The sequence below is a fragment of the Osmerus eperlanus genome, chromosome 3, assembly GCF_963692335.1.
Source record: "Osmerus eperlanus chromosome 3, fOsmEpe2.1, whole genome shotgun sequence".
In the NCBI taxonomy this organism is placed as follows: Eukaryota; Metazoa; Chordata; class Actinopteri; order Osmeriformes; family Osmeridae; genus Osmerus; species Osmerus eperlanus.
The window spans coordinates 16,760,943-16,788,741 of NC_085020.1; the positions used below are offsets into that span (position 1 = coordinate 16,760,943).

Here is a 27,799-nt window from a genome sequence, read left to right on the forward strand (position 1 = left end):
GTAGCCCTTACCCCTCAGTTTCGAGACACAAGGGCTAGGAGTAAACTAAGGGCTAGGGGTAAGGGGTAGGGGTAAGACAGAGTATTTGGATTCGGCCTTGGACTGTCCTGAACTATCCCTCCCCCGCCCCCCCCCCCCCCCCTATCAACACAGAGACTATGGAGGACCAAACCTGCCATATTTACAAATGAATGAATGAATAATGTCCACATCCATGCATTCAGAAATAAATGTATTAATTAATGCACAATTGTCAATCAATAGTTAGCTACTTATAATTTACATGTATTTATTTGTGTATTGTAACGGTGGCAACCCCAGGTAGTGAATGTTCGGGCGCCAGGCAGGCCCGCAATCCTGCCAATTAACTACGGGTGTGTTAACGTCAGCAATTAAATCAAGCAATTAGGGAAATAATAAGGAGAACAGCTCAGAAACTCAATGCAAATGTACGTGGTACTCTTTACTAAACAATAAACACACAATCCAAAATCAACATAATTCCCCCCTTGGACCCACGTCAAGGCAAACGAAACAGAAAAACATTAGCAACGTAAACGCCTGTATCCACGACACTCAAATCCCGATGATAAAACAAACAAACGATGTAGTGGAACAGTCTGTGGTGTGTAATGGTGCGTGTGTGTGGGGGTGGGTGCGTTTATGGGGTGGTGGAGCGGCTTGAGAGTCGCACAGCAAGGTTACTCCAGTCTCCACTCACGGACATGTCAGACGCGTTAGACGCCACGGATCTGCCCTGGTCCCCAGAAATTTAGAACGGCAGGTCGGCGGTTCACGTTGGCGACCATTTGGTTCTCCGTGTCGCGTCGGGTGGACTTCACCGGACCACGGACTCCAACACTTTTGGTGGGTGGCCAATTTCGCAATTTATGATATCCTGGGTAACTGGACAACCGGATAACTCCTCCAGGCTCCGTCTGTGTCTGTTTCTCCCCTCTAGCCATTCATTCGGAGCACCCTAATATGTGCAGGGACACTCCCACGTTTACGTGATTGGACAACGCGTTCCTGACATCGTGTCGTTTAAAGCTGCGGCACGAATTAGGCACACTGCTACACCCCCCCTTCCATGGAGGGACAACCCATGGTTGGTAAAGCACCACCTAATCCAAACCGAGGAAGTCCTCCTCATCAGAGTCATCCCAGAAGATGTCGTACAGTATTTGTTTCTCTTGCTTGTCAATCTCGGCTGCGGATGGATAACAAGCCTTAATATTGTTCACATGTACACTGCACAGACCTTCACCAGTGTCTTCTTTTACCACTTCGAAGTTTACTGGGCCTAGCTGCCGCAAGACTCTGTACGGTCCTTTCCACTTCGGAGCCAGCTTCGCAGAAAAGTGTTTTGCTTTGGAAGATTGAGGATGGTTGCGCACCCATACCCTGTCTTTCGGCAAGAATGTAACATCTCTTCTGTGTTTGTTATAGTTTCTCAGCTGTCTCGCCTTTGCCTTCTTACTGCTGAGGTCTGCCTTTCTTTGCAGATCACTGATGTGTTGTACTACATCATATCCGGCAGCATCGGGGGAAAGATTTTTACCCTTCATTAGTTTATCCATGGGGCTCCGAAGTTTCCGCCCAAGGTGTAGCTCGGCTGGAGACACCCCCGTGGTCTCATGGACGGCAGAATTTAAGGCGAATCGGAACTCAGGTAGGTACTGATCCCATTTTCTGTGGTTTTCCTCAATGTAGGATGAAATCATGCATTTCAGGTTGCGGTTCACCCTCTCAGTGAGGTTCGTCTGAGGATGGTAGGCTGTTGTCAGTTTTGGGGTTACTGTCCAGTTCTTACAAAGTTCTGTGAACAAGTTGGAAACGAACTGAGATCCTCTGTCCGAAAGGATGAAGTCTGGAACTCCCCAGCGAGTGAGAATTTCCTTCCGGAACAAGCGAGCAATGACTGGTGCGGATGCTGTGCGCATGGGGAAAATTTCCACCCAGCGAGTATAGTAATCCACAAGCACAAGAAGGTGTTCGTTTCTTTCTGGGCTGCGGGGCAAAGGCCCCATGATGTCGATCCCCAGCATTTCATTTGGATAGCTCACTACTGTCTGTTGGAGTTTTCCACTAGGTTTTTTGTTTTCTCCTTTGCGAGTCTGGCAAACCACGCACGCACGGACATAACTCCTAACTTCCTCCCACATTTTAGGCCAGAAAGCCACATCATGGATTCGTTTGTACGTCTTGAACATACCTTGATGGCCACACAAAGGGGAGTCATGATACGCTTGTAAGAGAGACGGTAAGAGTGTCTTAGGCACCCAAACTCGAAAATGGTACTTGTTGCCAGCCAGGGGAATTTTCCTGTACAGTATGTCTTCAACCACAGTGTATTTTTCTTCTGAGTCTTTGCAGCCTTCCGCCAAGTCTTGCATGGCCTTCTGTATGCCAGGGTCAGTGTGCTGTTCTTCCCACAAGGTGGTGTTTGAGAACGGAAAGTCATCGGACTCCTTTTTACTTGTAGCCAGCATGCAGACCGATCCAGCAGGACTCCTTGAAAGAGCATCGGGTGCAACATTGAGTTTACCCTTCCGGTACTCAATCAAAAAGCTGAACTTCTGAAGACGAAGTGCCCATCGGAGAAGACGGCTTGAAGTTTTTGTGCTGTTCAGCACCCACTGTAGAGAGGCGTGATCAGTCACCACAGTGAACAGCTTTGAATCCAAGTAGTGCTGCCATTTTTCTAGCGCCCAGACAACTGCCAGAAATTCTTTTTCAGTCGCCGAGTAGTTCCGTTCTGGTTTATTCAAGGTTCGGCTAGCAAAAGCGAGCACTTCCTCATGCCCGATTCCTTTCCTCTGGGCCAGGATTGCACCAAGCCCTACGTCACTGGCATCAGTGTAAACGAAAAAGGGAAGGTTTAGATCAGGGTGTCCCAGGATGGGAGGAGAGGTGAGGTGTTTCTTCAAAACATCAAAGGACTTCTGACACTCATTGCTCCACTGGAATACACGTCCCTTCCTTTTAAGGGCGTTCAGGGGGTCCGCCACTTGTGAGAACCCGGGTACGTATCGATGGTACCAGCCCGCTAAACCCAGGAAGCGCTGGACCTCTTTGATGTTGTTTGGGGTTGGGTAGGCTCTGATGGCGTCAACCTTCACTGGATCTGCGGCGATACCCTTGGCAGAGACCACGTGTCACAGATATTTGATTTCGTGCAGACAGAACTTGGATTTTTTCAGGTTTAGGGTGAGTCCAGCAGCACGAAGCTTTTCGAGCACCGCCTGTAGGTCTTGGAAATGGCGTTGCACAGAAGGTGAGTATACAACAATGTCGTCCAGATAGACTAAACATATTTTCCCTCTCAGGTCAGCCAGGACCAGTTCCATCAAACGTTGAAAACTTGCAGGGGCGTTTTTAAGACCAAAAGGCATGACTTTAAAGTGGAAGAGACCAGCGTGTGTCACGAAAGCAGTTTTGGCTATGCTGGAGGCATCCATGGTGACTTGCCAATAGCCACTATTGAGGTCTAGGGTGGTAAAGACAGAACAGCCAGCCAGCGACTCCAACAGCTCATTAATGTTCGGCAATGGATAAGCGTCGGTTTCTGTTACCGCGTTAAGCTTCCTGTAGTCAACACAGAATCTAAGCCCTCCATCTTTCTTGGGTACCATAACGACTGGAGAGGCCCATCCGGAGTAAGATGGCTCTATTATTCCTCCATCAAGCATCTCCTGCAGATGTTGTTCTATAACACGCTGTTTCTCCCAAGACATCCTGTACGGTTTCTGCCTCAACGGTACTTCAGTGTTGGTGTGTATGTGGTGTTGCCAAACGCCGGTTCTCCCTGGAGTCAAACAGCACAGATCAGGTTTGGATTCCAAGAGTTGTCTAAGGCTTACCTTTTCCCATTCTTCCACGTCAGCGTTTGCTACAGCCAGATCAATGTAACCTTGAGCCGTTAAGACAACCGGCTGAGGGGGTAAGTATGGGGGAGGAATAGAGGACAATAGTGTGAGTGTGGACAGTACACTGTAGTTCAGCGTTTGGTCAACGCTCTGCTGGAACAGGAATGTCTCTGGTCTGCCCTTAAAACTATACTGACCGTCAGCAGCATGAATCTGCAGTCCACTGCAAAACAGATAGTCTAAACCAAGGACTACCCTGTAAGCCAATGCTTTTGGAGATAGGATTGCTACTGGTAAGGTGCAAGCATTGTGACTCAAATCAATGGTCACTTCAGCCCAGCCAAGAGGTGTCTCTGTTTCTCCATTAGCCAAGAAAAGCGGACCGCTTGTCCAAGGCTTAAAGTCTTTGTTGGGTCTGTTCAGTGCTTTCCACACACTAGCATGGATAAGAGTGTAGCTCGCACCTGTGTCTACGATAGCTTTGCCATTCCATGTGCCAATGTTCAAAGGAACTACCAACTGTTGAGGTATGTTGCGAGCACCGGGTCCTACTTCCTTTGTAGTTTTGGTTGTCGGTGATTCCTTACGGGTGCCACGAGTGGAGGATGTCACTCCCAACTTTCCATTGCCTTGTTGTCCAGGTTGGGGAGGTCGAGGCATGCTTTTTGAGGGTTGTTGTGGAGACTGATAGCTACCAGCAGGGGGCTGATATCGAGGGCACGAACCAGGTGGGTGTTGACCTTTGCACCGCCAGCAAGTCACAGGAGGCTGCTCCACAGGTTTGGAAGTACCCTTCTGTGGCTGTGAGTGCTTATTGTAAGCAAGGCGATGTTCATGCAGTGAGTGTTGGTATAGGTCTTTCTCCAACTGATGGCCAAGTTTCACCAGTTCCTCCACAGACTGAGCCCGACCTCGGAGGTAACTAGCGAGCTGGGGTTTGATATTTTTTAAGATCATCCTCACAACGTCCATCTCGGTGATCTCAGGCTTCCAGAGCTTGCAAAGAGCACGATAAGAAAAAGCAAAGTCTCGAATGGATTCACCCTCTCCCTGTTTACGGCTCCTTACTCGTTCTGTGAGTTCCTCCTGGTAGTCGTCCGACAAGAAAGCAGAAAGGAACCTCTTCTCAAAACCTGCCCAGGTCACAACATCATTCATGGCGATTTCCCACCAATCACGGGCGGTACCATGAAGAACTGTCCTAAAAGCAGCAAGAATTTCAGGATCTGAAAGAGGGCGAACAGCAAGAAAATCGCGGCATTTAGCCAAATACAAGACAGGATCAGGATCATCATTTGACCTGCCATAGGTAGGAAAAGATAGCCTAAGATGTGTCAGATCAGTTTTCATCGTACCAGACTGAGGCAAGGGTACTGACGACTGTGCAGACAAAGGCAGGGTATGAGTGAACAAAGGTCTCACTTGAGAAAGTAGTGAGTTAGTGTAAGCGAAACAAGTGTCAATCTTAATGTCAAGAGCTTGCATCTTACTGTCTTGCTCACGGTGTCCTTGTGATACATAGGCCTCTAAACTTCCCAGAGAAGTACCCATCTTCTCCATCATTCTGATACAGTGATCCATCTTTTGTGACAGATTTCCATGATCGACAGCAACAGTCCCCTGGTGGTTACGGAGATCCTGCTGGACTTCCTGTTGTAATTGCTCCATCATAAAGCGAAGGACCCCGAGTTGTGTTGTGTTCTGTTCCTTTGTTTCTTCCACAACCAATGTTTTCATTCCTTTTAACATTTTCCCCATTTCGTTTACAAGGTCATCTTTGCTGTCTGTTACAACTGTGTTTAGGTTCCTCATTTCTTCTCCTGTTCTAACTGCAAAAGACTTGAGTCTGGCCTCTATATGGAAACGACTCCGTGACATTTCCTTGGTAAGAGCACTGAGGGTCTGCTCATCCAGGTTCCCAAGCGGGCCTGTAGGTGAGGGATTCAGTTGGCCCAAAGACTGTAGAGCCGTCCTCCCCGGTGTAGGTAGGACAGCCGGCAATTCACGCTGTGATGAGATGTCTGCTCCAGAGACGGAAGTTGGAGTTGCCAGTGACATGTCCTCAGTACTTGCCAGGTATGGTGGTGGGTGTGCAGCCTCCACTGGAGGACCTGGACGAGCCCGTGAAGTCTCCAGTTGCAGCCTAAAGGAGGTGGAAGGGGACAGCTCTGCCTCTGCATCATTAGAGGCCTTGGAGATTAAAGGGATGGGAAGGCGAGTGCTATCATGAAGGGGATTGTATGGTGTCATGTGAAACATGCTTTGTGGAGTACACACTAAATGTGACCGTGCCTGGTCACCCGCAGACATGATGAAGAGTATAAACAACCAACGCAGTACAAGATAACACAAATCAGCGCAGCAACACGGCAAGAAGAAAAGCAATCATGCACCACTGTACACAAAACACGTATAGCACAGTATATATACAATGTACATCTCTTTTTGTCTTGTAACAAACACATGGTTGGCCGGTCAGCGTAGTGAAGTTGGATGTTAAGTTACAACTAACGTAGTAAAATCTTAATAACATGTTTGTTTATCCAAATATCATATATGGTGAATTAAATCTTTGTTTTCAACGAGGTCGGCCAGCCTGGCCAAGTCTCTGGCAATTGCTCTATTTACATGTATGTTGTGTCAAATACTGCCTACCTATTTTTGATTGACACATCTCATTAACATACTGAGATGAAGAAATACAGGAATGAATGAATGAATACAGAAATAAATGAATAAATAAATGAATAAATAAATGAATAAATAAATGAATAAATAAATGAATAAATAAATACACAAATAAATAAATGTAAATTATAAGTAACTATTGATTGACAATTGTGCATTAATTAATATATTTAATCATTTCTGTCTAAATGCATGGATGTGATTTATTTATTCATTCATTCATTTATAAATATGGCAGGTTTGGTCCGCCATAAGAAACGACTCCATTCAGGAGGGAGAAGTAAACAGACTTTTCAAGAGGCAGAACCCACGTGAAGCAGCTGGGCCGGACGCTGTCTCCCCTGCCACCCTCAAGCACTGCGCTGACGAGTCTGATTACAGGTGGGAAGCTGACAACCTGGTGACCTAGGGCCTCATGTATAAAAGATTGCGCAGCTTTCATACCAGAAGATGGCGTACGGACAAAACTTGAAAAGTACCTACGCACAGAAATATTCACATGCATAAAACCGGTCGTACGCCAGGACCTGCGCACCTTTCCTTTATAAATCACAATCAACGTGAGATTGACCGCACGTGAATGAGCCACTGACCCCGCCTTGCCTCCTCCCATAAATGAATATGCAGATGGACTATAAATGCGCTCCTGAGGTCATTTCTTTGTCTGAATTAAAATGGCTAAACACTCAAAAAAGAAAACATTCACAGACTGTGATATCGAGGTTCTAACAACAGAGGTGGAGGTGAGAAAATGTGTCCTGTTTGACGGCCTGACATCAGGTATTAGCAACAAAAGAAAGTTGGCGGAGTGGAAAACTGTCACTATTTGCACCCTTTCTTGTTTTTAATCTGTAGCACTTTGAGATTTAGTTAAATATAAAGTGCATTACAAATTATTATTATTATTATAGGGCCGTAGATGCTGTGGGTTCGGAGAAACGGACCATGGCAGTCAGAAATTAAGAAGAAATGGTCCGATGTAAAACACAAAATTAAGAAACGAGTGGTGGAGCATCGTAACAGCATGGCAGCTATAGTGTTAGCGTGACGTGCATAGGCTAGGGATTTTGTCGTTCGTTTGACACCCTCAAGTTTAACAGAAGTTGTGGTGGCGGATTAAATAGTATATAGCATTTCCCGTTGGGGTTTTGGCATTTTGATGTGATCATCCACATTAATGATCAAATTTTTATTTTTATGTTTTTTTAAATAGTCAACGTCATAGACGTATGACAGTAACTGTAGTGGAAACTTTATTTTGTAATGTTTGGTGAGTTTCGGCACTTTTCAGTTAGAATTCGCCACGTTACAAAGCCAGACAAAACTCGTCAATTAAATGTTTAAACATCACACCGTGTGCGTGAAAACCAGCATACGCAAGATTTTTGTGCGTACGCAACGTTTATACATGAGGCCCCTGGTGTAGCTAGAACAACTTAGAGCTCATTCTTAATAACATTCACCAAATGTTATTAAGAACAAATCTGTTCTTAAACCCCACTTACGCAGTTTTCACGAAGATTCTGGCATTCACCAATATTTTCTTATTTGGGATTTGTTTTTAGGTAAGAACAGAATTGACGCACACCTAAGAGCACTCTTACCCACAATTGAGAGCTGACATGTTTGCGCAAAATAAGTAGTGATACCGTTTTTGCCCGTTCAAATTAAAAATGGAATATTTTTCTCCTTTATAATTTTGCAACTAATAATTTTCATTATTTTTGTTTGTTTTAATAAATACACACTACACTTACACTTCTGCTCATTTATAAAGCACTTTGAATTGCCATCGTGTATGAATTGTGCTAGGCATATTTAAATAAACTAGCCTTGCTTTGCCTTCAATTCACATCAATTATGTTAAATGGGGAACCTTGCCATCCAATAATAAGTGACTTATAACAGTATTTATATTCCGCACACTAGGACTACACCACACAATGGCGTATTTATTGCTGCTGCAAAATGTTACAGATCGTGCCCTGAGGAGGGAACACATTTTCGGTGACCATACCGATTTATTTGCAGAGAGTGACAAGTAGGCTACGTGTGTGGACGCTTTAGGCTACCAAGAGCAGTCCTCATGGATATTTGTAACAGTCATCTATCTTCTATCTTTTGAAATATGTTTTTTTGCCTCAGATTTCAGATCATACCATTTCTTTTTCACTTCATCAGTTCTGCGCCCTTCTCCAGATACAGCGTTCACTACTGCTTTGTATCCACCGCTGACGATAAATGTGATGTGTCGTTTGTCGCTAACTTCTTGCAGCAGTACCTCCACTTCAGAATTACTAAAGTTTTTCTTTCTTTTGGATTCGAGGCCTCCACCGTCTTTACCACGTCTTTTCGACATTTCTCTGAGTGTGCACACGGCCCTGCCATCTCATGCCCTTTTATGGGAATTAACGGGCGTTTACCTATGCTAAATAGGAGCAACGGGGCACAAGCTTTTAATTTACGACATATTGGGATTTATCATTCTAAGACAATTCTGCTGTTTAGGAACACATCATGAATCACACATATACTTTTCTTAGGAACTTTCTAGAACAAATGTAAGAAATAACTTAGGAAGATATTGGTGAATAAGGCCCAATGCTCTTAAGACAGTGGAGATGGTTGTGGACTTCAGGAAGAATACAGCCCCACTCACCCCCATCACCCTGTGCGACTCCCCAGTCAACACTGTGGAGTCCTTCCGCTTTCTGGGCACCATCCTCTCCCAGGACCACAAGTGGGAACTGAACATCAGCTCCCTCACCAAAAAACCACAACAGAGGATGTACTTCCTACGGCAGCTGAAGAAATTCAACCTGCCAAAGACAATGATGGTGCACTTCTACACAGCCATCATTGAGTCCATCCTCACCTCCTCCAACACCATCTGGTACGCCGCTGCCACTGCCAAGGACAAGAGCAGACCGCAGCGTATCATCCGCATTGCTGAAAACGTGATTGGCTGCAATTTGCCTACCCTCAAGGACCTGCACACATCGAGGACCCTGAAGCGAGCGAGGAAGATTGTGGCCGACTCCTCCCACCCTGGACACACTGTTTCAGCCACTCCACTTTATTTTATTCTACATACCTGTCCCCTTAGTATTAGTTCATTATACTTTGCACCTTTTGTATAGTATAGTTAGACTTGTTTAAACTTACACCACTTATTTAAAGGGGTGATTGATTGCAAAACCGATTTTACCTTGTCATAGTTGAAAAATGACAGTTTGGTGTGTAAAATAGACATACAGTGAACCTCAAAGTACATTGAAACCTCTTTCCTATCAAAATTTCACTTTTTGAAACTGCAACTTGCAAACGCTAGCTTTTGAAACAGTGCAAGTTGTGACGTCACAACTTGCAGCATCAACTTTGTCACGCCCCAAAATTTACATTTACCCACCCACTGGTTTTCTGGTCCAGGAACAAACGGAGGTCGCGTAGATCTCAGACACTTTTTTAGCTAGCTGCGCGCTGCTCTGTACTTCCACAGAAATTACAAATAAGAAAGTTAATAGGTTTTCAAGATATTGAAAATGGAGCGCCGTAAATGCAGTGTTCCAGGCTGTAGGCTACCGGGAATCCTGACACTTTTCACCATCTTCCCAAAGAACAAGACACTAGACAGGCATGGCTGATATTTATCTATGGGAATAGCCCTATTAAGTACGACGCTAAAGTATTAATTTGCTTGGACCATTTCACCGAGGAGAGTTTTGAAAACCTGGGACAATGTTGAGCAGGATTTGCTATGAAGCTGTTGCTGAAAAGAGGTGCTGTTCCGACCTTATGTTCATCACAACCGCAAGCTGTATGATGTTGTCGCTAACAGTTATTAGCAATGCTAACGTATCCTGCCTGTATCTAGCATCGGTAGAATGTGTGATGATTTAGTTTATTAGCAATGGGGCTAACGCGTTATTTCATGTTCCTGACTGTGTTTCATTCGAATAATCAACCCGTACTTGTAAATCTACAATTCACGATGCATGTTTGTCCAGATCTTTGGCAGGTTATTTTTTATCTAGGTAACTGAAGCTGAGTTGAATCACGATATAGTTTGGTTGCTAAGCTGTAACGTTCTACCCACCTAACGCTAAGTCGATCCAGTTTGCTTCAACAACAGAAGTGGAAACAACTAACGTAATCATTTCAAAATATAGCTGCAAGCAGCAATGAGGTGGCCAAACCGGTAAAGCAGGTAAAATGAACAAAAAACATTTTAGACATCCTCAGAACAGGGTTCTGAGTAAATGCAGCTTTGAATCCATCAAAGATTTGCTGAGATATGACCCAACTTCCTGTTTGCCGGCCTTGCCGCAGATTTTGATTGGCTGTACCGATCAAACTGTTTCGAAAATCTAAAATAATTTTGATAGTTTGTGTGAGGATTGCCATGACTATATACAGCTAGACTACAGGTAGCTAGCGACTGCGTTGTGCCTAGGGATGAGTATTGATAAGATTTTAACTATTCTTATTCCATCAATTCCTGCTTATTGATTCGATTCTCTTATTGATTCTCTTATTGATTCTTATTGGGCAAGGGGGGGGAAAAGAGCACAAACGGGTTAATTTACATAAATGTTCTTTTATATAATTTTCTATAATGCTACACACCATATACAGTATGTATACATACACATTTACATTTTGTCGTTGCTCTTCTTCTACACTTCTATTTGACCTTGGCTGAAAATGGAAGATTCTATAGCTAAGCTATGTCAGTTATAGCGACGCTAGCTTAGCTATAGAATCTTCCATTTTCAGCCAAGGTCAAATCATATAATATGACAGTGTCGCTCAGTTTAGCTAATATTGGGTTAACACGACAACCCGAACGTTTGCTGATAACACACGCCCTCCGATAATTAACGTGAAGTGATCAATAATGGGAGACGAATGTCGGAGCAAAAATGTATGCTTCAAATGACGGGACAGAAGATAACTTGATCGACTACACACAATAAAGGCAAATTGCTTCACACAGTGACAAGTGGTTGTGATCACTTTTTAGGAGTTTAGCTCACCTTTATGAAGCTCGAACGTTACCTGCGCTGCTGCGTGCATCGAACACATGACACATGACATTTATCCTAGTGAGCTATTCTCAGTGCTGGAAATTACTGTGTTCAGTTACTGTGTAAAAATATAAGCAGTTTTTCAACTGGCAAGCGGTTGTCAGATTTGGCCCAAGTTTAAACAGCTGTAATTCAGTCCTATTTTGACATGTCAATGTGATTGTGTTCTGAAGATAATCTGTGCCAAATTTGGTGAATATTGGAACATTTTGTTGGAGGAATAGGGAAAAACATTTTATAAAACGTAAAATGGCGACCGCATCAATTCATCTGGTATCACAAGTTAACATGTGTCAGACAAGGGATCGCCCCCTAGTGGTTAGATGACACAACCTTTTGTGGTCCTCTTTGGAACAGGGTCCCGAGCACCTGTACCAAGTTTGATGTCAATTCAGCAAATATTTCCTGCAAATATTTCCAAATATGATCTCAGTTCCTGTTTTGGCGGCTTCATCGCCGACTTTGATCAGCTTTACCGGAAAAACAGTTTTGAAAATCAAAAACCAGGCTTGATCTGAAGATAATTGGTGCCAGATTTTTGCTTATTGCAGCGCCACCTAGAAGTGAAATGGCATGACCTATTGGACCTCTTTAGAACAGGGTCCCTAGTCCTTATACCAAGTTTGGTGTCAATGCAGTAAAGAGGTGCTGATATGACCTCACTTCTTTTATGGTGGCTTGGTTGACGACAAAAGACATGATGTCTTTTGTGAGGCTTGGTCTGAAGAGGATCTGTGCCAAATTTGGTGAAGATTGGACAACTTTATAGGAGGGGTAGCGAAAAAATGTTATATTCATTCGAAATGGCGGCCACATCAATTTGGCTAGTATCACAAGTTAACGTGTCAGACACGGGATCTACTAAGATATCACGAGCAGGGCTCGAAATTAACTTTTTGGCTTACCAGCCAAAATGGCTGGTAGATGAAAAAAATTACCAGCCAATAATATTTTTTACCGGCCAAAATTAAACCTGGCATTTCAGACGTACTCTGAAATTGTTTGACATAAACAACCTTTACCTATGATTTTAATATAATTGTAAATCACTCTCAGAATGGATTAAACAAAATCAACCAATTTTACTTTTTGAAATATTTTATTAATTCAGGGGGTTCCAGGGGCTTACTAGCCTACTCCTCTTGCTCAATGTGAGATGGGTTGTCCTTGTCCATGAGGTTTGTTCTTCGCATCGGACTAGCTGGCTAAAAGCAGAATTCCCATACCTGTTGAAATGCCCTGCTTGACTTTTTTGGTGTAAAACTTTTGTTGTAGAATTGACCGAACTGTAAAATTATGAACTTTGTGACATGACGCGACCAAGAAAGAGACATGGTTGCCGCCTCGTAAGACTATGCGGTCTATCTGGCGACGCACTCACTCAAATTTCAAGACTTTCGTGACCCAAATCAAAATTCTGATGTGACAGATCAATGGGGAATTGCTTTCTCTCTTAAATGCTACCATCCTCGACCTTTTTTGTCTTTTTAAATCTAAGTATTTGTATTATCCGTGTCATTCTCTAGCTTTTATAAAGGTTATCTTCCCGGTTTTCTGCCACCTAGATGCGCGCACAACTGTTCGTGTAGGCGTTGCAAGCTTTTTTTTTTTACCATGACGGGTGCGGTAGTCGGGAGCTGTACTCCGCAATTTCACTCGCCAAATGGCGGAGCATCGGACACAATTTAGTCGCCAGCCCAAAAATCTACACGCCATTGGCGCTTGGCGGGAGCCAATTTCGAGCCCTGATCACGAGACAAAGGAATCACTTAAATAAGACAAACAAATAAACAGTTATTGGTCAACACACAATCCTGCCTATTGTAGTGCCCCCTACAGGTCAAATGTCACTACCTGTCTCAGACCTCTTCATAAGAAGGTCCTGAGTCCATACACCAAGTTTGGAGTCAATGCATCAAAGATTGACTAAGATATGACCTCACTTCCCTTTTTCCAGATCAGTTGCTCAATTTGATTGGCTGTAACTAACAAACGATTTCGAAAATCAAAAATCCATATGATAACTTTTGTGGGGCTTGGTCTGAAGATGATCTGTGCCAAATTTGGTGAAGATTGGACAAACTTTATAGGAGAGTTAGCGAAAAAACGTTATATTGAAAATGGCGGCCACATCAATTCGGCCACATCAATTTGATTGGCTGTAACTAACAAACTATTTCAAAAATCAAAAATCCATATGATAACTTTGGTGAGGCTTGGTCTGAAGATCATCTGTGGCAATTTTGAACGAAATGTGCGTGCTACAGATCTGTTGCTGGTGGTGAGTGCTTTCTGCACAGCTTTCTGTTTAAAAGCTAAAGTGTAAGAATGTTTCGGCATGCTGCGTCAGATTTGTACACAAAGTAGACACACGCGCGGCATACATTTTACACTGGGCTTTTGTTTGACCTCCTTGTCTATTCTGTGTTTGTCTATGGCCGCACTGCAGCTACAATTCACTGAATCTCTCTTACTAACTAGAGAGGGTACAATTTCTGGGGAAATTGTAGGGTGTGCTTGCTTGCGTCGGTTGCACAGGGGTACGTTTTTTAATGACATTTTTACAACTGATATTTCTGTATTTTATATAAAAATGCATACTTATTATTTATAAAGATTACATAGATTTAAAAGCATATTTTTTTTGCTGCTCATTTACAACTGAAAATACGAGTGAAGTGTAGAATGAAATGGATGTCTTCTCATTTCCCCTGCAAGAGGCAGCCTCATCGTTGAATCAAAACGAATACATTTGGCAGACCGGTGTACAAATTGACCTAATCTCTATGACTTAAACGTCCTTTTAAGTTTTTCCCTTCTCGTGATATTTTCATGCATTTAGCCTACTCATTGCATTCATTCATTAATAAAGAACCCCCTTTGAAGATTATTCTACGACGTTACCGGCAGTAGAAGATGGAATCGCGATTCAAACAGTACCATCTGCTAACTGAAAATATGCCCCCAAAAACGTGAATAAGCTTGACATTTATTTAGTGGAAAATCGCTCATTCATAAAAAGCTCACTGGTAGCGATCATTGTCAGTAACAACGCAAAATGCGATATAGCCCTGTGTAGAGAAGCTGCCCCGGTAAATTGTACTACTACGGAACAGTACTAGACCACTGCTGTGTTCGTCTTGGTAGCGATTGCGTTGGTTGAATTGGATTTAACGTTCCGTTGTACGGTTTAAGCTGAAATTAATTATTTTCATGAACAGATTGACAACGTTTAGGCTGTGGCAATGAAGTTCAGGTTAGTAGTTAGACTTTTGATTTAAGTAAGGGGCGTGCCGAACATGTTCTGTCGCCGTTTGACTTCCTAAACAGCTGTGTACTGTAGTGTAGATGTTTTTGTAGTGTGTCTCGCGTAAGCTACAGCGTTGCAGAGAGCTACACTGGTTTTAAACCACAGGTAATGGTCATTTCACCAACAAATCGTTTACTAATGTCAGAATAAATCCTACAACGAAAATGTATATGTGAGGAATGTTTATTTTAACGATTGAAAACAGATAACGCTACATCATAGACCACTGTAGTATGTGTTGCCCGGGCAACACAGGCTAATGTCATGATGCTAATACTTCAGTGAAATAGTAGACTACTGTTTCCGAAAGTAGATGTACTTCCTTAATAATATCAGCTTATACTGTACATTACACATCACAATTGTGTGTCATATCACAAAGTAAAATGAGTAAATAGTTATCACCCTGGCCTCTGTGCTTGTGGCGTTTCTGCAGATGCCTTGCAGTAAAGCTATAGTTAGCCTAGCTATCCCCCAAGTTAACAGATGCGAAACGAATGTTCTGCCAAAGGTAGTCACGCGTGTTTTCGTGACGTTAGTGACGTAGTGACGTTAGTAACGTCAGTGACTGTGGCTAGCAAATTAGCCACCGTTAGCTTAACTTTTCGCCACAAAAACTTAACTTGAGCCTAAACCATGCAACGGAACGTAAATTCCAATAGAAGCAACTCAATCGCTACCAAGACGAAACTTTTGACACCTACGTTGTCTATGTAGGCCAAATATTGACTGAGTTTTAGGGGGGCAAAAAGAAATAAAAAAAATAATAATAATATATATGTGAGAGAACAAAGGTTGTGCCCTTGCCGAAGGCAAAGCACACCCAATAATAATAATAATAATATATATGTGAGAGAACAATGGTTGTGCTCGCCGAAGGCGTGAGCACACCCAAATATATATGTGAGAGAACAATGGTTGTGCTCGCCGAAGGCATGAGCACACCCAATAATAATATATATGTGAGAGAACAATGGTTGTGCTCGCCGAAGGCGTGAGCACACCCAATAAGAATACGTAGAAACACTTAAGGTGGCCAAGCCGCCGCTTCTAGTCAATCTGTTGAAAACAGTGTTGTGTAGACACAATAGATTTATTTGTACGTTTTTATTTCAAGTCTCCACCTTCGATGTTTCAGTGAGTGTTGGCCGTGTTGCGTCTTTGCTCTACAGCTTCACTCGTTGTAAACCAACCAATCAGCGGGCAGCTCACCTATATATTCATGAGCATACCATAAAAGGAGAAAACCTAGCGTTTTTTCCCAGGAAAATTTCAGAGGATGTATCAGGGGGCATAGAACAGCACCCGGGCCATTTTCAGCCCAACCAATGTTACATACCCTATTCGGAGACCTTAAGGAACAGTGTGAAATACCCCCAAAAAACAGTCAATCACCCCTTTAATATTTACTCCTATATGTTGAATGTATGCACCCTCCTGCCAAAGTAAATTCCTTATCTGTGCAAACTTTCATGGCGATTAAAACCCTTTCTGATTCTGAAACGTGTATTATCTTCCCCTTCTACAGAGCCAATTCATCTCTGACTCTCCCTCAGCACAAACTGTAATGGGAGCAGCCCTGAAGGGCATGGAGTTTTACAGCCACCTACAGGCAGAGGATGGCCATTGGGCCGGAGACTATGGAGGACCTCTCTTCCTACTCCCAGGTATTGACAGGTTTGCCATTCCTTTGCCTTCAACAAGTAGCATATACTTCATAAAATTTGAATAGAGTTTCACTTGCAGGGTTTCCCGCAGCACTTTTCAGCTAAGGCGGCCGCCTAAGCAAGACATGCCTGCTGCCTTAACTACATTGTCGCCGTCCCCCCCCCCCCCCCCCCAAAAAAGCATTTTTTATTTTTTTTTATAGCGATATCCGCCGTGTTAATCTGTCCTACCCTACCACCTTAACTAACACATTTTCTGTGGGAAACCCTGACTTGTAATGGAGAACATGTCTGCCAAAGGCCACCAATTTACCCTCCACATTACTCCTTAGGTCTCTTGATTGCCTGCCACGTGGCTCAAATTCCCTTGCCAGAAGCTTGGAAGAAAGAGATGGTGAGATATCTACGTTCTGTTCAGCTACCTGACGGAGGCTGGGGCCTGTGAGTGTACAGTGTACTTCTACTCTATTATAGGGTCCTGTCTTATTTTAAACTGTGTGCATTTGTGATCAAGGTTAAGCTCAATAGGCAAGTTATTTGAAAGTTTGCTGGTGATAGAATCTAACCATTTCCAACTATATATCCATTTCTTTGTATATTTGTCAGACACATTGAAGACAAATCTACAGTGTTTGGCACTGCACTAAACTACACTGCCCTGAGAATCCTTGGACTAGGACCAGATGATCCTGACATGGTACGGGCCAGGAATGAACTGCACAGCAAGGGTGAGGTCCAAATATGAATGGTTTTGTTCTATTTCCAAGATCATGTGAGCTTATTGTCTTGAATAGATTATGTATTCCTGTAAAGAGGCGGCAACACAGTATTCAAAAACATTTATGTAAATTATTTTTTAACAAACATGCATTCAAGCCGTGTAAAAGTTCAAAGAAAACGTGCCTTTAGTTTCTATGCTGTCTGTTGAATAGGTGGTGCTGTGGGCATTCCCTCCTGGGGTAAATTTTGGTTGGCCATTCTGAATGTGTACAGTTGGGAAGGACTGAATACACTCCTACCAGAAATGTGGTATGCTTGCCCTAGTGGAATGAATTTCACAGATTACCTTAATTTTTTATTAGTAGTGCCCTGATTTAGTTGACCATACATATATACAAACCCATTTCCAAAAACGTTGGAATGTTTTCTAAAATGCTGCTAAAAGATCTGTGATTTGTCAAGTCTCTTGAAACTTTAATTAACTGACAAAAGTACAAAGAAAATATATTCATTGTTTTCACTGACCAACTTAATTGTATTCTGTAAATATAAACAAATTCAGAAGTTGATGACTGCAACACACACACAAAAAATGGCAAAATAAGACTGAAAAGTGTATAGAATATTCATCCATCCATCGTCCACCGCTTATTAGACGGTTGCGGCTGGAGAAGGAGGAAACTTTTAGGAGTGGGGACAGAGACAGATTCAAGGAGTCGAAGTACAGGTTTAGCAAGGCGGTCAGAGAGGCTAAACGACTGTACTCAGAGAGACTAAAACAACAGTTCTCTGCCAACGACTCTGCTTCTGTCTGGAGAGGGCTCAGGCAGATTACCAACTACAAGCCCAGAGCCCCCCACACCACTAACGACTCCCGCTTGGCCAACGACCTGAACAAGTTCTACTGCAGATTTGAAAGACAATGGGACTGTCCTGAACTACCCCTTCCCACCCAAGTGGACTCCCCCCGCCCCCTCACCACAGTGATGACTCTTTCCATTCAGGAGAGAGAAGTGAACGGACTGTTCAAGAGGCAGAACCCCCCCAAAGCAGCTGGGCCGGACTCTGTCTCTCCTGCCACCATCAAGCAGTGCGCTGACCAGCTGTCCTCGGTGTTCACCAACATCTTCAACACCTCCCCGGAGAGATGCCATGTGCCAGCCTGTTTCAAGTCCTCCACCATCATCTCTGTGCCCAAAAAGCCATGACCAACAGGACATAATGACTACAGACCAGTCGCCCTGACCTCTGTGGTAATGAAGTGTTTCGAGCGCCTGGTGCTGGCACACCTCAAAGCCATCACAGACCCTCTCCTGGACCCCCTGCAGTTTGCCTACAGAGCCAACAGGTCTGTGGATGACGCAGTTAACATGGCCCTCCACTTCACCCTACAGCACCTGGACTCCCCAGCATCCTACGCCAGGATCCTGTTTGTGGACTTCAGCTCTGCCTTCAACACCATCATCCCCGCCCTGCTTCAGGACAAGCGCTCCCAGCTGAACGTGCCCGACTCCACCTGCAGGTGGATCACAGACTTCCTGTCTGACAGTGGAGATGGTTGTGGACTTCAGAAAGAATACAGCCCCACTCACCCCCATCAGTCTGTGCGACTCCCCAGTCAACACTGTGGAGTCCTTCCGCTTCCTGGGTACTATCCTCTCCCAGGACCTCAAGTGAGAACTGAGCATCAGCTCCCTCACCAAGAAACCACAACAGAGGATGTACTTCCTGCGGCAACTGAAGAAATTCAACCTGCCAAGGACAATGATGGTGCACTTTTACACAGCCATCATTGAGTCCATCCTCACTCCCTCCATCACCATCTGGTATGCTGCTGCCACTGCCAAGGACAAGAGCAGACTGCAGCGTATCATCCGCACTGCTGAGAAGGTGATCGGCTGCAATCTGCGTACCCTCAAAGACCTGCACACCTCGAGGACCCTGAGGCGAGCGAGGAAGATTGTGGCTAATTCCTCCAACCCTGAATACACTCTGTTTCAACCACTCCCCTCCGACAGGATTTAGTTGGACCAAAACCTCAAGCCACAAGAACAGTTTCTTTCCTTCCGCTACTAGCCTTATTAACAAGGCCCCAAACTGACACTCTGTCACTTTACCTCATACACTCTGTCACTTTAACACATTCTGTATTATTTTTTGCTATATTATTTTATTTATCGTATATTATATTGTATAGCCCTAGTATTTCATTTTATTTTGTTGTAAATTTAAATGTTCACTGTATGCACCTGCCCACCAAAGTAAATTCCTTGTTTGTGACCAGTTACTTAGCGACTAAACACGATTCTGATTCTGAATTGCCATGACCGGAGATACACTTCGGACCACCCTGAAACCCCTATGTCCAACAAGGTGGACCGTGCGGAATATTGCAATTAGAGCTGTGCTTGGGCAGTATGAGCGGGTACTAAGAAGCCTAGAGGAGATGGCAAAAAGTGCATCCAAGACAGCATCAACTGCCAGTGGCTTATTTGAGCACTTCAGCAAAGGCAAGACTGTGTTGGGCCTCACACTTGCCTCTGCTGTTCTTGGAGAACTTGAATGCCTATACACTTCACTGCAGAAAAAAACCCAGACTGTCTCTGGTATGCAGGCTGCAGTCAAGTGTGTGCAGACATCTCTTAGGGGTAAGAGAAATGAAGAAAGATACCTTGCACTGTATGAAAAAGCAACAACGTTGATTGATTCCATTGAGACAAACTCAAGACGATTTGCTGGGACAGCAGTGGATCACTATAGGGCAGAATTTTCTGAAGTGTTGTATGGTGTGGAGGTTCAGTTTGGCAGCCGTTTTGACCAGGACAGTACCCTGAGCTGAACATGGATTCTCTTTCAGTGCAGTTGCCTCTCTTTTGCAACAAATACCCCTGTAGCAGCAGTGGAGAGACAGCAGAGGTCCTCAGGAGGCTTCCAGTGGAGGTGCGGGGTTGTTTAACCAAGTTGAGGTGCTAAGCAGAATTTTGTTTGTGGTGCCAGTGTCCTCTTGTGAGGCTGAGAGGAGTTTCAGTGCACTCTGCAGGTTGAAGACTTGGCTACGGGCTAACATGGGTCAAGAGAGACTAAACAGTGTTGTTGTCTGTAATGTACATAAGGACAGGCTGGACAGACTCAATAGGGAAAATATCTGCCAGCAATTTTTTGGATCCAGTGAAACCCGCAAACATATGTTCGAGTCTTTTGTTCATTAGTTCAGTAGTGTGTATAGTATGATTTGTTATTTTGTTTATTAGTTTTCAATTTTTATTACATGACATTACACTTAACAATTATTTATTTTCTATATATATTTTTTTATTGCATACTTTGTGTGACATACTTGTCCATAGCTGTTGTTTGAAGAGTTGACACTGACTGAACAACAAATAAGTCTTTTTGAAGGATTTTTTAGTTGATTTATTTGGCTTATTCTTTGAAGTAATTCTTTCGCTTTTAGAACTGTACTTATTTACAGATTTTTGTTCTTGTAAAGCTATTGTAGTGGCACATATCTTAGGACTATATAAATGTATCAGAAAAAGTAAAATAAAGAGGGCAATTCAATTCTGAGCCCGACTTTATGATGGTTCAATGGAGATTATTTTAGATGAGACTGCACCATGCCCATTGTAATTACATAAATGCACCCATACAGTGTACAGTACATACTGGCCTTTATTGGTATTGCTGGTTGTAACTACTGTACACCTGCATTCATACTTGACTGATAAGAAACACTACTATAACTCAGTGGTGGGCCGTCAGGTCCAGCAAGGCCTTCTCTGCTGGCCTAAACATACTTAGAAAAGTAAATTGAATTCTTCTTTTTTTCTGTAAATAATGCTTTTTTTAAATGTTGCGATTATATATTTTTTCTTCATAATTTCCCCCCATCTTAATGTCATTCAATAAATACGCTGGCATAAATAAATAAATAAATATAGTGTTGTATATTATGGTAGAGTTTATATCCAATCATATTTCAGCTAGCTTGTGTTGTCAGGTTCTATGAAATCTGCCTGAGGCCTTCAGAATCAACAGAGCAGGCTCCCGTGCTCTGTAAGTGAACGGAGACAGTCAGTTGCGATAGCCAATCAGATTTTGAGTCTGCGACACCAAGGCCAGCTAGAAGGTCTTACGCTGAACTTGACATGTACGCATCCTGTGATTGGATAAGTACTCGTGAGATCCTGAAAGAGGGCAATCCATTAGCGAGAGAGATAAATAATGTGGCGCATTGGCACAGCTGACTGAAGTGACTTCAGTCACAGCTGCGCCAACATGTTCAATTGTTTTGCTGTTGCATATTCTCCAAAACAAATGCAAATAATCAGTTTACTTCGATTTTCAATGAATAGTTTGTTTCGTTATCGTCTCGTTGGTGACTTATATGAAACTGCGACAAAGCACTGTTTATTGGACAAACTTGTTTAAGCTCACATAGTGTATTTTTGGTGGACACACTTTGTTGACTCATCTCTTAAAATCGCCTTTTATTTTTGAGTTTTGACAGTATCCGTGATCTTGGTTTCCTACTCTTAATTGTGAATGCGAGCTTATTGATTTTAAATGCTCCAGAAATTAAGTGTTGCTCGACTAGCCTATTAGGTGATGTAATGTGTAAGTGTGATTATGTATGGATTCTCGAGCCGTGGTGTCATATTGATGGTATTATGAGGTGTATTAATATAGGTATGACTAAGAATTACGTCACTGAAGGCTTATGCGTGAAATGCACGGCCCGCCACTGCTATAACTACATTTGAACAAGTTGAGACAACCCTTCAGTTACTATCAATTATCCAGGAGTATTAATTATGGTACCTCAATATACAGTACATTTAACATATTACAATGTGTTACAGCAGTAATTTTGGTGTCCCCCTCAGGAATTGCTCTTGAGAAAATTTCATATATTTTGTCATATATAATTGTCCCCCCTAAAGTTTTTCGCCACTGGTATCCGCATATGAAAATGGGTTTTAAGGGCAGCGAGTTTCCCACAATTATCTTGAGAACCGGGCACTGCAAAGTTAATATTTTGCAGATGTCCTTTTTATAATCCAACGGAGGAATCAAATCAGTGACATAATGTTTAGAATTTTAAAAGGCATTGAATACTTAATATTGAAATTTAAACAACACCGAATTCTCATATGAATATATTTCAATGGAAGAAAAAAAAATCAAGTTGCTCAAATTTCAGAAAAAAATTAGAGTCTATCAAATTCGGAACAAAAAATCTTTTTGGCTCAAATTTTTTAAGTTCGAAATTTTTCAGCTAGAATTTGATAGGCTCGAATTGTTTTGGCTCAAAATTTGTAAGCTAGAACTTTTTTGGCTCGAATTTGAGCAACCTGAATTTCCGAGCATTGAATTTTTGGATCAGAATTTTTTTTACATTGAAATATATATTCATATGTGAATTCGGTGTTGTTTAAATTTAAATATTAAGTATTCAATGCCTTTTTAAAATTCAAAACATTATGTCACTGATTTGCTTCCATAGAAAACAGGCATCCGACAGGAAGAATATCATTGAAGTCGGTGCACAAAACCCAAGGCTAGCTAACTAGACAATATTTAAAGTTGAGGATTTATTTCAGTAGGTATAGCAGGAAGGTTATTATAGCTACAATTACATAACATTGAATCAGATGCTTTCAAAGGGTTTCCTTTATGGATTAAATGCTGGCTAGTTAACAGAACAAAATAAAGTGGATTCGGGAAACCCATGGATGCAAAATAAATCGTTCCAGAGCTGCCGCGCTACTACTTTCGAAGACTAGTTGGAGCAGGGATACATTTGGGCATCCACTGACTTGTTGGAGGAATCCTCAGCAGAGCAGAAGTCTGTGCACACTAGCTCGAGAGGTCTTGATGTAGTGGGACCTGTGCCTCAGGCTCGTGTGACTTGTTGAAGACCCACCTGCAGTAGCATCACACATAATCCTTTACATCTTTGTCCAGTCCATGCCAGTACACTTGTAAAACTGCACCAATTACTTCCCAAATAATTAAATAATAATAATAATAATAAAGTGTAATTAAAAGGAAAGGTAATAAACACAGTGGTAATACATTTTTGGTGTTTTAATTTGATTATATTAACAAAATACAATTCAATTGATCAGTGAAAAAAAATGTTTTCTTTACTTTTGTCAGTTAAATAAAGGTACAAGAGAATTGGCATATCAAAGATTTTTTGTTTATTGCATTTTACAAAATATCCCAACTTTTCTGGAAATGGGGTATTTACAATGCTGAACAACTAAAGTGGTCTCTTATTGTTTCATACATTCATTTACTTGAGACTAATTCCAGCCCATTGAACATGTTTGTTTGTCTTTTTAACACTTTTCAGGTTGTTTCCTAGCTGGATGCCGGCGCACCCAGCCACTCTGTGGTGCCACTGCCGTCAAGTGTATCTGCCCATGAGCTATTGCTACGCTGTCAGGCTGACAGCTAAAGAGGATCCCCTGGTGCTAAGCCTCCAACAGGTGCAGTACCTGTATTAGTGCACATAGAAGCAACATGATTACTCTTTTGGGTATGTTGCATAGACCATTAAGTAGACCATTAAGTAGACAGACAGGCTAGGCTCCAGAATAAATTGGATGGAGGGTGGGGGCATTTGGTTTCCACAAGGGGGCATTTTTTGTATAGCGCTCTTATAGAAACATATAGCTAAAATAATGGGGGAGGGGGGCACCACTGCTCAGTGGTGCATTGAAGCTTGCAAAACAGAGTAACAGAACTAGCCAGAAGTTGCGCAGTAGAGTAGCTCACGGTGCTCCTGGCTCCAAGGCTCATGCACGCTCACAACCACCTATACACATCAAACTTTGCAACACTAACAACCAGTCGTGAACATGCAAGCTCTAGGAAAACAAAAGCATAGCTGGAGGGGAATAAAACTAATAACTAATGTATTGCATCAAGGTTGTCATTAATATAGCCTTTTGAATTCTAATGTCTTATCTAAATTATATAAGCTAAATAACCCAGTTTGGGATATTTTGTAGTTTTATTCAATAAATCAATAAAATTACAAGAACAAGCCGGGTGCCAAAACGGAAATGCAATACCACCAATGTCAATCTGGGCCTTTGCTTCAAGCTAAGGAGCTGGGTTGGGAGCATGGTATGTTGTCATAAGTCCTAAAATGATCTTCAAAATTACAACTTTGCACAGTCCCGGTTCTCGAGCTAATTGTTCCACTAAAAACTCAGACAGACACACAGACAGAGATTCCTTGCGTTATGGTGTAGATACAATCTTAAAAATTATTTAGCATGTTTTGACTAATAACTTCTCCCTCTCTCTATTGTACAGGAACTATATGTTCAAGACTATGCCACAATCAACTGGATTGCTCAAAGGAACAATGTAGCAACTTGTGACATGTACACACCATACAGTACACTGCTCACAGTGGCTTACAGTAAGTAATCAGCACTCTCACTGATGGAGAGATAGAACTCCATGGAACATCCACCATAACAATTTACATGACAAAATCTCACTCTGAACCTTATACTTTTTGATCCTCACTAGTGGTCATGAACGTATATGAGGCCCATCACAGCACTGCACTGCGAAGCAGGGCAGTCAAAGAGCTGTACGACCATATCCAGGCAGACGACCGCTTCACCAATTTTATCAGTATCGGCCCGGTAAGAGCAAACTAAGGTTGAAGCTATGTTCCGCCAGTGGAAATGTAGTAAAATATATTGTCATAGACACAGATTAAGTTTATAGATGTATAAATAATGTGTATGGATTACTACCATTAAAGATGCTTCTAGGCAAGGACAACAGTGTCAACTGTACAGCACAGTGGCATTATTAGGGGTAACGAAAATTTGAAAAGATCACAGTATATTTGACAGGTTCACTCTGAAACATCTTTGCGTCATTAAGAGCAATGCATGCGTCATGCTTGTAAATAGTGAGTTGGGAGTGATTGTCATGCCATTGTAAGGGTGGGTGTCAACCTGCCCCCACCTCTCATATGCTAAAGTTGGGAGTTTCTGGACAGACTCTACTTGATGGCTCTCACACCCCATTGTGTAAAGATTTGGTCTGATTGGTTGGTCTTGTGTATAAAGGGAATTTTAATGCATTGTCCTGTGGATTCTTCATCTCCTGAGACCTTCTCCGCAGTTCTGTCTTGTCCTTGTGCTCATTCTCCTTGCTCAGCTCTTGCTGTCTCTCTGATTTACAATAATCATGGTAGCGTAGGTAAGAGTTAACTTTCATTTTGTAACATGTTTGCCTTGTAATTAATTTCATTCATTTGCAATGTCATTAAATGTATATTTCATGTAACCTTACTTTGACCATTCTTGCTCTGATTTAACCCATAGAGTCAAATAACTGTAATTCTATTTGTATTGGCATTATTTGGTTCATGCTAATACACTGTTCAGTTTCCCATCTTCCTTTAACCATAGGGGAATTAGTTTTGGTTGTTTGGCCAATATTTAACCCCCTACACCATGATTGACCTTGTTGTCTCCCCCTTAGATCTCCAAGGTTATCAACATGCTTGTGCGCTGGCATGTGGACGGACCATTTTCCTCTGCCTTCCAAGAGCATGTGGCCAGAATTCCAGACTACCTCTGGTCAGTCATTCCAAAATTAATTCCCACATTATATTATGAATGGGACTGCAGTTGAGGTGTGCATAATCACAAATACATAATGGTAGTTCCAACCCCACAGTGTGAGACAAAACTGATACACCAACATCTGGTCAATCTAGTCTGGTTACCTTGTGATTGAACAACACTGTTACCTTAAGGCTTCCACATACGACAGGCGATTTGCAGGCAACCATGTAGAGACAGAAATGACATGCCGTCATGTAAATAAGATAAATAACATGAGGCCATTTAGTTTGTTTAATAAAAGAGCAAGCTATAGACCTGTTGTATAGGAAAGGTAACCTTACATGACTTATTTTGTGATCTGGCGCTATATAAAAAATATATATATATATATAAAAAATATATTTTTTTTTTAAATTATTAACTTGACCTTCCAGGGGGGGCGGGAGGTGGGGGGGGCCGTTGGGGGGGCGGCCCCCCCCAATATAATGGTATGGGAAACACTGATATATATATATTGAAATAGACCTACCTATGCAGAAACTATTTGCCACCTATATAGACCTATTCAGAATTGATTTGACTCCACCTCCCCCCTCCACCCGTGTGTGGTGGCCTTTAGATGTGTGCTGGATAGTGTGCAGGCAAGCTCAGCGATAAACGTGAATAGAGAAAGAGATAACAAGGTGAATAGCCTGAACTACATCCAATTGTGGGTATGTATTGGCCAGATTCATCAAGCCATGTATGTGGTCATAAGCCTCGAAAGCTACATTATTTACACATGGGAGGTGTTAAGCGGACCTGTGGTCAATCAAAATCAGTCTCTACTCCATTAAACTCTTTAAACAATGTACATGTTTACAAACGGAACTTAAACAAATTCTGCTGAATTTTACTGTTAAGAACTCACAAACTAACAAATGGCCTTCAATTGTTTAGGTTGGGTTTGGATGGTATGAAAATGCAGGTATGCAATTATTAAATCATAGAGTCAAATCTTTATTGATTTTGTTTATTTGATATTCAAACACTTTGCCACATTCCTCCAGTATACTCACCCTTTTTGTATGCCTCACCCTTATTTGCATGATGTTTCAAAGGGAACCAATGGATCACAGCTATGGGACACAACTTTTGCAGTACAGGCCTTCTTAGAGGTGATGTATTGATATCAACTTGACCTCTTTAAGACAAAAATCTAAAATGGACTCTAAAAATGCAACCATTGAATTTATTTGATGGCATCAATGGCAATTGATGGTGTATTTGTTTTGAAATTATGTTTTTAATATAGCCTAGTGCAAACTATTTTATGCATATTTCTGGTTGTTGAAGCATGTGTTTTCTTTTAGGCAGGAGCCCAGAACAACCCCAAGCTTTCAAAATGCCTTAGACAGGCCTACCAGTTCCTTATGGTCACCCAGGTGAGAATCCACAGTAGTAGTTTAGGCCACAGAGCAAGAGGAGCAAGGCCAATTCTATGCAAATTGTGCGTACATTTCGCCACTGTGTCATTGAGCTACAAGCAATTGTTTGCTATTCCTATAAATCTTATTTAGGTTATAACAGTCTGAATTAAATATTTGTGCAACGAAACACATACCACATCTGCTGATAGAAAATTGAATCGCAGTCTTGTAAGGCAGGGACAAAATGGCTGAATGTGCCGCTGGCAGCAATTCAACAGAAACAGGAGGAAAAGAGCTGTAAACTAGCTTTTCCCTGTGCGATAAAAAAAAAAAAACTGGGTGATAAAACACCCATATCTAAGAAGTCAAGAAAGCAGGATCCTGGAATTTGATATACTTTTCTTTTCACTGCGGTGAAATGAACGGCGCTTGGCGCT

At 42.3% G+C, this 27,799-nt stretch overlaps 1 protein-coding gene across 4 annotated transcripts in view; it reads left to right on the top strand.

Moving 5' to 3' along the window:
- The window catches only part of lss (lanosterol synthase (2,3-oxidosqualene-lanosterol cyclase)), a 76,460-nt gene that overhangs the window by 14,823 nt on the left and 33,838 nt on the right, over positions 1-27,799 (top strand). For all 4 annotated transcript variants that reach the window (XM_062457484.1, XM_062457485.1, XM_062457487.1 and 1 more), the window contains 11 exons: positions 16,483-16,621; positions 16,954-17,062; positions 17,228-17,349; positions 17,554-17,650; positions 23,703-23,838; positions 24,674-24,782; positions 24,896-25,014; positions 25,868-25,965; positions 26,893-26,920; positions 27,054-27,110; positions 27,306-27,377. In XM_062457484.1, coding sequence (XP_062313468.1) covers positions 16,483-16,621; positions 16,954-17,062; positions 17,228-17,349; positions 17,554-17,650; positions 23,703-23,838; positions 24,674-24,782; positions 24,896-25,014; positions 25,868-25,965; positions 26,893-26,920; positions 27,054-27,110; positions 27,306-27,377 — 1,086 coding nt within the window. The remainder of the gene's footprint in view (positions 1-16,482; positions 16,622-16,953; positions 17,063-17,227; positions 17,350-17,553; positions 17,651-23,702; positions 23,839-24,673; positions 24,783-24,895; positions 25,015-25,867; positions 25,966-26,892; positions 26,921-27,053; positions 27,111-27,305; positions 27,378-27,799) is intronic.